The sequence below is a fragment of the Melospiza melodia genome, chromosome 2, assembly GCF_035770615.1.
Source record: "Melospiza melodia melodia isolate bMelMel2 chromosome 2, bMelMel2.pri, whole genome shotgun sequence".
In the NCBI taxonomy this organism is placed as follows: Eukaryota; Metazoa; Chordata; class Aves; order Passeriformes; family Passerellidae; genus Melospiza; species Melospiza melodia.
Window position 1 is genome coordinate 16,583,797 of NC_086195.1, and position 12,494 is coordinate 16,596,290.

Consider the following 12,494-nt stretch of genomic DNA (forward strand, 5'->3'; position numbering starts at 1 on the left):
GATAATAGAAAGTCCTTTCTCCCTCCCAAAAACTTTATGAAAATGTAAAAATGTGTGAGACACCAAAGACTTATAGCCACAATACATTCCCTCAACAAAACATAAAACACTTAAGAATGGTTAAGACACATCATCCTTATTCCAGTCATGGAAAGCAGCAAGAAGACAGAGGCTGTTACCAAGACACTTCCATGAAAAAGACTGGAAAGAATTCTCATTTGTTACAGTTTCTTTTTCTCTGTATGGTTGCCTGAAACTATTCAAGCTCTGGGGACACACAAGAATGAAGTTACTATTCTTGAAATGGTATCACCATATCCTGAAAAAGAATTTGTTGCAACATCATCTTAAAACTTGCATCAAAACTGGCTCTCAAAGGGCCTGAATGAAAACAAAGGTGAACGTTTGGATTTCTTCACTTTCTAGTCCTAGTAAGTGAAGAAATATTTGAAAAGGCAGAAAAATCAACCCTGAACAGAAGAAGAATTTGATTTTCATATAGTGAGGAGAGAAAATAAAAGAAGTGAATACACATATAACAATAAATAATACAAAGGTACTACTAATCTAGCATACTAAAATGGTATAATTCAAAATGAATAAAAGAATTCTTCTACTAGAAATGCTGCATACTTACATTTTGAGATTTCTTCTTTTTCTTTTTTATTGCCCTGAAAAAACCTTGCTTTTCTTTCTCCTTGAGCTGTTCTGAGTGACTGTTAAGGTTTTCAGGACTTTTCCTAAATATGAAATAAGGTATTGTAAGAGAAATTTTATTATGGTATTACTTTGCAAATTCTGTGCAATAATGAGATCTGATGCCAAAGAATGTAAATTATTGATTAAAGTAAAAAAATACTTAAAGTTTTAGCATTCATTGGTTCCAGGGTTACCACACAAATACCAGATAGAAAGTTATTACAAGGGATAGGAGGTACACAGTGTTAGGGTAAAATGATTAGTTTAAACCAATGAATAGTTTTATTTAGGGAAAAGGAGAGCATGCATGTGTTCTTTTAAGCCAGAATTTAATATTCAAATAAAAATATCACACACAAGGTCTTTTAGGAAAATGAAAAGCGTATCTGAGAGAACATACAAATCAAAGCACAGGTCCAGTTTATCCATTGCTTGCTGGAGAAGCAGGATTTGCAAAGTTGGCCAGAGAGAATCACTTTCAACTGCACTTCCTGACCCTTGCTGCCATGGTTCCAAATCTATCATCAGGGAAGCTGGGGATCTACTGTTGTCCATTTCAACTTAAAACCTTCTGTTAGCTTGCTATGCGTGAGACAGTGCTGGCAAAAGGAGGCGACCCAAAAATGGAACAGGTGACTTGCCTGAAGACTGAATTTCTGCCTTTTAACTCTTAACTTACACGTCTGAAGCAACTACAGCTGATAAATAACAAGTTACTTTCAATATACACAGTATACCATGCATGTGAAGTACTTATACAGGGTAAAAAGATGGTTTACAAGGACAGTGGTGAGACATAACTGATTGCACTTCTAGTGCCCTTTAAAATAGCTTGAAAATAGAAAATGGTGCAGGAAAGCATCACAGAAATATTTTCAGAGATTTCAATCTCTTCAGTGCATTAAGAAATACACCCAAACCAGCTCAAATATTTCGTTTCCTTGCTCATGATGCACAGCTACATATCCAGAAAGAAATTACAGAATACTGGAAAATCTTGGAACCAACAAGTAAAGATATTACAAGAACAAGTAAGTGGATGATATAGCCTAAGTAATATTAGAAATAATCCACTGATTTTCACAATAACATCATTAACTGCCAGAACAAGCTCCTTAGTGAAGTGCACTTCCCATCCTTGATATTTCAAATCAGGACCTAATACTCATCTGGGAGAAACACATATAACAGGTCTGCCTCTGGGCCTGGATCCCAGAGGATGGATAACATTTCATAGCAACTAACATACAGAAAGTCATACTGAGTCTTTTAATAGTCCCTTTTCACACTTAAATTGCATGAAAACAAAAAAAATAAAAGATTCCACTGTCTTGATGGAAAACCTAAAGCAAAGCCACTCTTTTAAGGGCTCTGTATGACAAACAGGAGCAGCTTTTCTTGGAGCAACTGTAATGTAGCAACATTTAACTGTCTAATATAGTTGTCACTGGCTTCTAATTCTGGCTTTAAATGCTATGCTATCAGCTGGTGATGCAGCTGCTACTACATGCCAGGCTGACATTTTTTTTTCCCCAAATAAATGTGAAAAACATAATTGGGGTAGGAATCACTGGAGTCATCCTCCTTGTTGATAAAACCATCTTCACTCTGATAGGTGGCATCAGTCCTTCAATTTCTACACAAAACCACCTCAAGCTTGAAATGTTATCTGGCTCTAAATATAAATGCATGCAGTATTTAAATCCTGTTAAATAAAGTGCAACTGTTCATTAAGAGAATGGTCTTAGCAAAAAGATTCATAGGCAGAAAGTATAGTAGAAATTTTCCTAATTTAAATTTTTGAGAACTTATATCTAGATGCAGAAATTATATTCAGGAGCATGACAATATATATTTAATATGGACATTACATCACTACTACAGGAAAAAAACTCTAGTTTAATGTAATTATTGTACTTATAACAGGTATTTTAAATATACTGGATTGCTAAGGATTCCTGCTGCTGTCACACCCCTGTATTTGGTACTACTGTAAGTAGTGTGACAGGTGTAAGGCATTATTATACAAGTCACTTAAAGCACCAAGGAGAAAACCAAAGAGTAAAGACTGATTACATTCAGTGCTCAGGAGTCTGACATAACACAGAACACCTCCTGAATTATTTACCAAATGATTTTTAGTTGATTTGTTAGAAAAGTTGGAGGAGAGCATACACCCCAAGTATCCTGCTTGTACTCAGAAAGTCATGTAAATGGGGCTAAGAATCCTCTGAGCCTTTCCCCAAAGGAGCTCCTGTACATCCACAGCTGCAAGCATATCTCAAACCATAGTCCCAATGCAAATTATCAACCCAATGATTGCTGTCCACTGAGGAACCACTGTCAGATCATAAGCAGGATCACAGGAGGTTACTTTATCCTTTAAAATTTTTCAGTGTCTTTCTATAGCTTTTCTATTACAAAGTCTATTCCAAAATGGAGATGCTGTATTTTAACAGGTGAAGTTAATATTCAGAGTGAAGCCTGGAACAATTTTTGCTATACTTTCAGAGATTCACTCAAGCATGATTCTTTTCTTTGGCCCAGTGAACTTGGATGAGAAAACTGCTCTCCACAGCAGCTGAGCAGAGAGGAGAGAAATGAAATTCTGCACCATCATTTCCTCTTTATGGCTACAGTGACCAGAGAGAATTGGAAAATAGGGGGCTGAGAACTGCTCATTTTCAATTGCTGCTTACCCAAAAGCCAGTGGTTTTATACTGAATGGTTTATGTCATTAACTCCTATGACTCATATTGCAGTACAGTTGTCTGAAAAAGCATTGACCTTGAAAAGCAACTGCTTCAAAACACATGCTCATTATGTGAAGAGAGTGAACATATATAGCATTATAGCAGGAAGCTTCAACACCAGGATTTTGTACTGAGTAAAAATAGAGCAGAACATTTTGATCGATGACGAAACACTGGGATAATTTAGTCATCCCAAAAGATGATTTTCAGATAATGGACAGTGCAGGAAAAAAATAGGATTATCAAAAAAATCTGTAGTCACACAACACTAAATTCTTACAACACACTGTAGAGTATCTTGGTATTTTGCATAAAGCTTCAGCTCTTGAAAGCAAACAGCTCCACCAGAGTCTTCTGTGTGCTGTCTGTTTTAGTAACAAGTAGGAGTAGCCTGGAGAAGAGCCCCCACTCAGAGAGCTCATTCTCAAGCAGAAACTGAAGGCAAAATGTGCTGTGCTTTGTTATTTTATCTTTGTGTACCTCTGCATGCTTAGGACATTTAATGTAGAACACATTGATTATTCTGGTCTGGAACACTTGGAAAAGGCATAAGTACAAACAGAAATTCTATGATTATCACTCTTATTTATTACCCCTGGTAGGAAAGGTATCCAGCTTCATGCAGGTGCAATGAGGTGTAGCAGCAAACATGCATGTGGCAAGCAAGCTGAGGTGCTTTCACATTAACTAAAAAGAAAAAATAGGAAGCATGTTGCATTCATGCTGCCATAGAGAGATTTGTATTGCAGACAGCTCTTTTTGGGAGGCAATTCCTCATGCTTGTTTTAGATGTTCTTCAGCAACCCTGATCTCAGCAGGCAGCCTGCCTTGGAAACCCTCATGTATTACTCCCTTTATGGATCCAACACAATTAATGAGTGAGGTTTTTGTCTAATGAAGGAGTTACTGAAATAGCAGAACTTTTCTATGAAGATAAATGACAAACACTAACCCTCCAAGTTAGCTTTTAGTTTTAGTCAAAGGAAGACCCTTAAGGGGCAGTCACAGTTACCATTCAGCAAAGGCAAGAAAATGCCAGAAATGAATGAAACAATTAAAATAGATAGCTGAAGATAAGAATCTCAATCCCAACAAGCTGAAGCCCACAGTAAAAGGTCATGGTCTAAAAGTCTGGCATTGAAAGCTTAAAATCAAAAGACCAAATCTGAACTCTGTTTGGAGCTGCAATTTTTTTTTATTTTATCATGTGGAAAAGGAGGATTTATTAATTGGAGTAAACCCCAGATCTATTATCTCATATATAGAATAACATTCAGAATTTGCAATTTCCTGATTTTTTTTACGAATTCTATTAAAGAACTGGAAAATATTTATAATGCAGCAACAGTCATGCTGCACACACAGCTGAACATGCTCTAAACTAATTTGCTCAGATGCTGGTAACCTTTTACTTTCAGGAATACGAGGTATGACTATAATGTTACACTGACACTGATACAGAAATATAAAAGTCAGTCATGTCCTGTTTACAAAAAACCTTATTCTTTCTTATTCTGGAACCTCAAAACTTGATAGTGGATAAAGTTTTAAGCCTTTTACTCTTGTAAGAATGACTTTTTTTTCTTTTCTTGAATGACAGAGATTTTGTGTGCGCTTATATATATATAATATATATATATAAATAGTACTATTATTCCTAGAGTTCCTCCTTTTTATTATTTTTGCAGAAATGTATGACTTGTGCTAGAGAAGATATGACAAGCTACTTGTCATAGCATGGCTACATTTGTGTGGACACAAAAGGTCTAAGTAAAAATGCTTTCCAGAAGCCCCCAAATATCTTGTAAGCAGCCAATGCAAACACTTCCAGTATGATGTGAGATACACTACTGCATGTTGGAATTAATTCTAAAGAGATAGTTAGAATTATGACAGTGGTAAAGATAATTCAGGCCAATGTTCTGGACCACTGGCAGAATACAATTAAATATCTTGCCTACAACTACTGAATTTGCCCAGCTCAGGACAAAGCCTGTATGAGTAGAAAAGAATAAAACATTTATTCTTGTATCAATAAAAAAACCTGAGCAAGTTCAAGGTTGTTTACAGGAAATTAAACTCTAGCAAAGAAAAGAATTTCTAGAAGGATAAAAAATTTGCCTTTTTTCAAATCAAGTAGTCTGAAGTTCAGAAATGATCTAGTAATTTAAGAGTAAAATCTAATGACAAAAGTCAAGTTTATAATATCTTTATTTTAAAAGGCAGGACAGTGGGGACAGAGCAAAAAAATGCACACAAAGACAGGGGAACATCTGTGACAATTCAGTCTAGCAAACATTTACAGAATCTTTGACAGAAGAAAGGCAACACAGAGCAATAGTATGAGAAGCAATATTTTACAGTAGTGGCAAGTCCAGGTGGAATACATGTCACTCATAATTCGAGATGAATTGTCATTTACCAGTTAGGTATGTTATTCAAACATCAAATATTTACTTCATCATAAAATTGATGTAAGCAGAATCACATTCCATTAGAGCTTTCAACATTTTCATAAGCATTTACACAACTTCTATACAGAAAATTAGGTAGAGGAACACAGACTCTTCACTACTCAGGAATTGGGTTAAGCTGCATTTATGGCACAGAACAATTTTGCAACATTAGACCATTGCCAGGACAACTTGAACAGAGTTAGCAGGTAGAGCTGGGCAGGAAACATTTCAGGAAAATAGGGAGTAGGAAAAGAAAAGGTAAGCATATGCCAAAATAGCAGGAACTTGGTGTTGTAGCTACTGCTATTTCTTCCATTTCATATGAAGAAATGCTTATTCTTCTGTGGGTTCTTCTCTCAAAGGAGCTGTTCCCCTTTGTGAAAATATTTGAGTACTTTGGAACAAGGACTTAAATCTAACTGTTTCAAAGTTAATCAAGGGCCTTTTTCACAAGGCCATATTTAGCACCTCTGTGGTCCTTTCACTGTTTGAACAAGATGAAACAGCTTCAGACAATGTCCTCCAGAATAACCTCTAACTTCTGGTTTAGGGCATTCACTTGTTAGATCTAAGATCTTGGTTCAAGCCTCTGGTTTAAATAACAAAGACCCTGCACTCAAGTTCCTCACATTCTAAAAAATAATGCTGCCTCCAAAATATTTGTTATTTTGAGAGTATCTCTGGTGACTGGCAATTCCATCCTGGAGGTGAAGAATCTTCACAATAAAAGGTTAGTGGTTATCAGCCACTTCCTTTGAAAAGTTTTGGTTTTGGTAATTTGGCATTACAACAAAAAAGTACTTCATAAAAAATATTCCCAACCAGCTCTAATAGCACACACGATTTTTTTCAGTTCAGAGTTAAAGTAACATTATATGTTTCTTTGCAGTCAAGACATTATACTGCTGAATGATATATAAAGCAAAACAAGATTCCAGTTGTCTTATGTTATATGCAAGATAGAAAGATCCAGATATGAAGGAAAATGTAAAATGGTCAAAGGGTTCAAGAGCAGGAATAAATACCTTCTTTAGCCACACAAGCCACAACATAAGTACCACCGTTTTACATAAATGACCGCTTTCCTCAGCTAATTCCAGAAAATGGATGTAGGTGGAGCTACTGAAGGACAGGAAGCAGACTCTAGTGAATCAGAGCAGGTGAGAAGGATTCTGGAGTAAACATCTTCTATTACTGACATAGGTATAACACCTGAACACAAGCTGAAATACCAAATGTCCACCACCCACCACCCCCCTTTCTCTTTAAGCACATAATTCTCTGGTTATTTGTGTGAAAACACAGTAAGTCAACAAACCACTGAAACAGTTTAGATAGCATGACTTTATGGCCCTTTCAGAGAGAAGTGTTTCAGAGAGTGGTATAGAGCATAACTGAACCATGCAAATATATGCAGCCCATTCCTCTCACCAATCCTGTGAGCTCCATCTGCTTATTTTTATTCAATATTCTTTATTGTGATTTAAAAAAGTATAAGATTAGGAGTATTTTAGAGCCAAACAGCTCTAAGAGAAACAAAACTATTTCCCTTTGAGTCCTGCAAAGTTATGTATATGCTGTTATTTTATTAGCATAATTAAGGTGCTCTATGTTATATAATGGAGCCATGTGATGCTTTTAATCTTTTAAAATCAATATACACCATTAAGATGTCACTTAATCCATTTTCCCATAGAATGTATTAATTTCCTTCTGTGTATAAACAAAGAGAGCAGCGGTACCCATTGTAGGGTGAAAATATTCTTCATTAATATAGTACTTTATATATGGGAACATGCATTTTGGTATTTTTTCCACTTGTCTAACAAATCATGCTTCTGGAATCCACAAATTTCTATATATACTACACACACAAGCACTTTGTACTATCTTTACCTAAAGACTAATAGCAGGGAAAAAAATTGTGAAGAATTGGACAAAAGTATATCAACTTTAATGCATTCATGTTATGGGTGCAATGCAGGATTCCTTGCTGCTCAACAGGGGACAGAAAACATGCCATGCTCTGCTGCTATAGCTGGAGGAAGCAACTAAGCACATGGACAGTTGCAAACCTTGAGAAAAGCATGAGGTTTTTGTCCCTCCTGTTAAAAGCACATTTTTTCCTGCCATTCTCTACACATGTGTGCACATTCCAACTCACCAGGTGTCAAAGGTGGTTTGTCTCTTGGGGTGGTTTGTCACCGTGCTGCTGTCTGCCGGTAACACCGAGGCTCTGTTGGACACATTGTTCTCTATGTAGGTGCTGTCTGGCCGTGGAGATGGAACTGAACAGGGGAACAGCAAACAATGTACACTGAGCTCTGCCAAAAATCCCAGCTCCCACCTCTCTGCTCCCTCTCTGCCTCTTACAGCGACAGGAGAGCAAAGACACGGTTGTGTTTTGTGTATGATTGAAAAGAAAGCTGATTTTTGTGATCCTTGCAGGGTAATATCGGTTGTAAAATGAGACCATCATCTGAACTTGGGTAAAGTCTTATTAGACTTGAGAACACTTCTATTAGTAGGGAGCTGTAAGTGTGATTGATATTTAAAAACAGGAAAGAGAATAAGAGGTTGGAATACTGTTACTAAAGATATGAAACACTACAGTTTACACTCAGTCTTCACTTTAGACCGTAAAAAAAGTAGCATCCATCTTGGAAAAAAAATTTTTGATTTTTGATGTAACTAAGAGATAATGCACTAAAAATTAAAATATCAAAATTAGATATTATGTATTTTTCGAACAGACATACCGTGCTTTTGAAAATACACAATATACAGAACATAAATTTATCAGAATTATGAATATCACTAGAAATACCTGCAGTGGACTAAAAACTGACCAGACACTAGTTGGAACATCAGTGCAGCACCACATTACACAATATATCAAAACAGCATCTGTAAGGTTTTGTTCAAGCTGCAGTACAAATGTATATGCTAATAAATACTGCTCTAATACAAAGGTTAAATTTATATAAATAAGGATTTACCCTTTTCACAGTAACTTGCTTATATTATTATCACCAGTTTTGCATATACTATTATCAAAGTATTATTTTAAATATAATATCATCTTCCCAAAGCAATAATTAAGTCTATTTAAAATATATTTGTTTGATAAAGTTGAAGAGGAAAACCCCTCTTTTTTATAACAAGGAATTGAATAAACCCAAGCTCTGCAGTTTCTTTAGCACATGATTTATGAAAGTCATTCTTCTTTGGAACTTTTGTTTCACTATATATAAAAAAGAAGGATAATCCATGTACAATTTTAGGAGCTTTTTATGAATTAATGAAAGCAATTCAGGACTGAGAATTCTTAAGCATTTGCAACACAAACACTCAAAAGCATCACTCAAAACAGTACAAGCTTTAATTCTGCTCACAGGTTTTAATATTGCAGTGGGATGCTTGCAAGGATTCTCAGATTTTAACGTGTCCAAATCAGGTCATCAGCCAAGTGATCAACCTGAAGAGGATCAGAGGGAGATTTGTGACTCTGCTTAAGGTTATTAAGTGACTCATAAGCGAATTTCAGCTGATTGGGACTTCTTAAGGTTCAGGGGAGCCCCACAAGCCTCCTAACACTTGCAGTAATTAGCCTCTTATCATCTTTTTCAAAACAATTACCCAGGTTTAGCCATGAGGCAGCTGCTCAGAAACCACCACCTTTTGTGTGCCATAACAGAACGGTATCTATTTGTGTGCCCATATACAGATCTGTTTTATTATTTATTCTGAACTGGAATTATCTACGTGTGCCCTTGGCTTGTAGGAAACCCTGATCTTTAATAAGTTTTAACAAAAGAAATGCCACAAGTTTCAAGCCATAAAAGCTAGAGCTACATTTCCATGTAACACAGTATCTGAAACAGATCACTAAGTATGTCTATGTGCTACAAGTGCATAGGTATAAATAGAGTCTTTACAAGAATTGAAAATAAAAATTTAAAATATTAATTAACTGCCTACTTTGGTAATATTAATTTTGTTCATTTTGCCCTGATAAATTATATCCTGCTTCACAAGGTACTGCAGTGGATGTAATTTCCAATTAAAGTGAGCTATCATTTACAAATAAACAATATGGTACCAATGCAGTTCCTGCAAACTCATCCTCTGAAAGCTGAGTAACAATTATTGTTCCAATAAACCCTTGTAGTTATTCATACTAATTCTCTGCATTAATTTCTAGTACTCAATTTATATTCCATGCTAAAATTCTGGATTAAATTTGAAAGATCCACCATGAAATTACCTCTGTAAAAGCTGCCAACTCTTCTTGGAACAGGGTCATTATACAGAATTCTATTCTCCTTAGTAGATGCTCCATCTTCTGTGTGTGGATCATGATATGCTCCACCCTATGCAAAAGAACAATAATCTATTTAAAATGAAAGACTGTAAACTGATTTTCAGTTTTAAACCAATATACATAAGCAAGAAAACTCCAAATTCACCACACAATTTTCCTTTCATATTAATAATAACTGCAAATATCAAATCACAGACTATGTAATCAATAATTATTTGGTTTTGCTGCTTGCTTGCTTCTTTCCAAAATGACAAAAATGGCATTAACAAAATTTCACCTCTAAGTTGTAATTTTACAGACATGAACCTGATTCAGGCCCTCAGAATTTCAACCTGAATGAAACACAACTGTAAGATGTTGTAAACAAACATCTCTGGAAGAATCTTTTACTGGAGGCTTGTTAAATTAATTTCTGATGGAATCTGGTCACTCTGCTACTGGCAAACACTAAAAAGCAGATAGGAATGTATCTAATTGAGATAACTGCAACACCAAAGCACTATCATTGCTTATCATCTCTTATCTCTTAATATCATTACCTAGAGGTACCAACAATCACAAAAATCTACTGTATGCAAAATATTAGAAAGTCTCTGAACTAAGAAATTTATAGGCAAAGTTCTTCAGTCAGACAGGACAGCTAAAAGCATTTCATTACCTCTAATTTATTCTACTTTCCTGAAAACAGTACTGGAAGTACTTCAAGTAAAAGTTTATGTGAGCCAGTAGAAACATCCTTATGCACATAATTAGCCACCAAATATGACTTAACCCCACTCTTAAACGAATCAGAAACTACAACTTTTCCCTCAGTATGGAATGACCACATGAAATTTAATGCTCTCTCCAAGACCCCTTAGGAAACTTCTGAAACCCCTGTACTAACTGAAATCCAGAATGTCCGAGAAGGACAAAGGTTAAAAACAAAAGCCACAAAAAAAACCTAACCAAAACTAAAAACTGGGACTTCAATTCACTACACAAGTGATTTGCAAAATTTACTTTGCTTTTTGTGGATGAAGTTCTGGTCTCACTCTCTCAGAGAAAACAAAGCTTGAAACTGAGTCCAGAACTGCAGCTAAAACAATGCTTCAAATCCCAGCTGGATTCTTCTAAAATTTACCAGAGGCTGAAGCATTTGATTAAATTACTACTTATATTAGATACCTCTTTTTTTTTTATCAGCAGTTAAATTTCAAACATGAGACAGTAATAGCAACTTGTATTTGATTTTTTCTGCTTAACCCTTTTTGTGTACATTTAATTTACATGTAAAAAAACCCGCTTAAAACAAAACTGTTGTGTTGAGACTTGAAAAGTCCTAAAACTAAGACTGGATGAGAGATTTTTCTTGATTTTTTCTTAAGTAAGATTTAAAGCTTGGCAAAAAAAAAGAATGGTTTTCTTTAAAAAGACGTGGTAGAGCTATAAAAAGAAAATCAATGAGAAACTAGAAACATGGAAGTGAGGAAACTTCACCAAAGATGAGCAGAGGAAAAAAGCATAGGAGAACTGATCAGAAAAAATATGTATGAAACCAGTAAAGAATCTATGAGAACACATACTATTAATGAGGTTTTTAGTTCACTAATCCTGAAGGGAGTGAAATTTTCTGACTCTTAATGCATAATGTAGAAAGGGGGGGGGGGGGGGGGGGAAATGAGGATAGGAAGGAGCCAAAGAATGACTTCTTTGTGAAAATGCCTTCATGAGGCATAAGAAGATTGACAATTTGATTTGTTACTGAGAGGAGTACAAACAAATAAAAAATAGCTTTGTGAATTCACAGCCTTAGCATCCATTTCAGAAAAGTAATTTTCCTTTCACACTTCTAATGGTTGAAATACAGATTTAAGAGCACTAAGTGAAGGGTGAAGTTTTAAAAATACTGACCATAAGAGATAAAATTCTTTATCTTGAATGAACAGACTTTCCAAAGCAAATGAAAATGAACAAAAACATAAGCATTACAATACACATAGATTTTTCTAATTAAAAATCTGTCAACCCATTTTCAATGACAAAGAATGATCCAATAAAAACAACTGGCCTCTAAATAGTACAAAATAAAATTAAAATTACTTCCAATTACTATCTGCTGCATAATGCAGAAAATGAACTGAAGAATACAAGACAGTGTGACCTTTTATTATCAAAAACTGAAACACTGATATTACTGCCCTTCCAAATAATGTCCTGAAAAATAAGTAACATTTAATTTGACTGAAATGAGGGAGATAAAAATAAGTACATAGGAAAAAA

The 12,494-nt window shown here is 35.2% G+C and overlaps 1 protein-coding gene across 5 annotated transcripts in view; it reads right to left on the reverse strand.

Moving 5' to 3' along the window:
• The window catches only part of CDKL5 (cyclin dependent kinase like 5), a 129,824-nt gene that overhangs the window by 13,325 nt on the left and 104,005 nt on the right, over window positions 1–12,494 (reverse strand). For all 5 annotated transcript variants that reach the window (XM_063182843.1, XM_063182839.1, XM_063182847.1 and 2 more), the window contains exons 13-15: window positions 10,176–10,281; window positions 8,073–8,196; window positions 638–740 (exon numbers count right to left, since the gene is read on the reverse strand). In XM_063182843.1, the coding sequence (XP_063038913.1) occupies window positions 638–740; window positions 8,073–8,196; window positions 10,176–10,281 (333 nt within the window). The remainder of the gene's footprint in view (window positions 1–637; window positions 741–8,072; window positions 8,197–10,175; window positions 10,282–12,494) is intronic.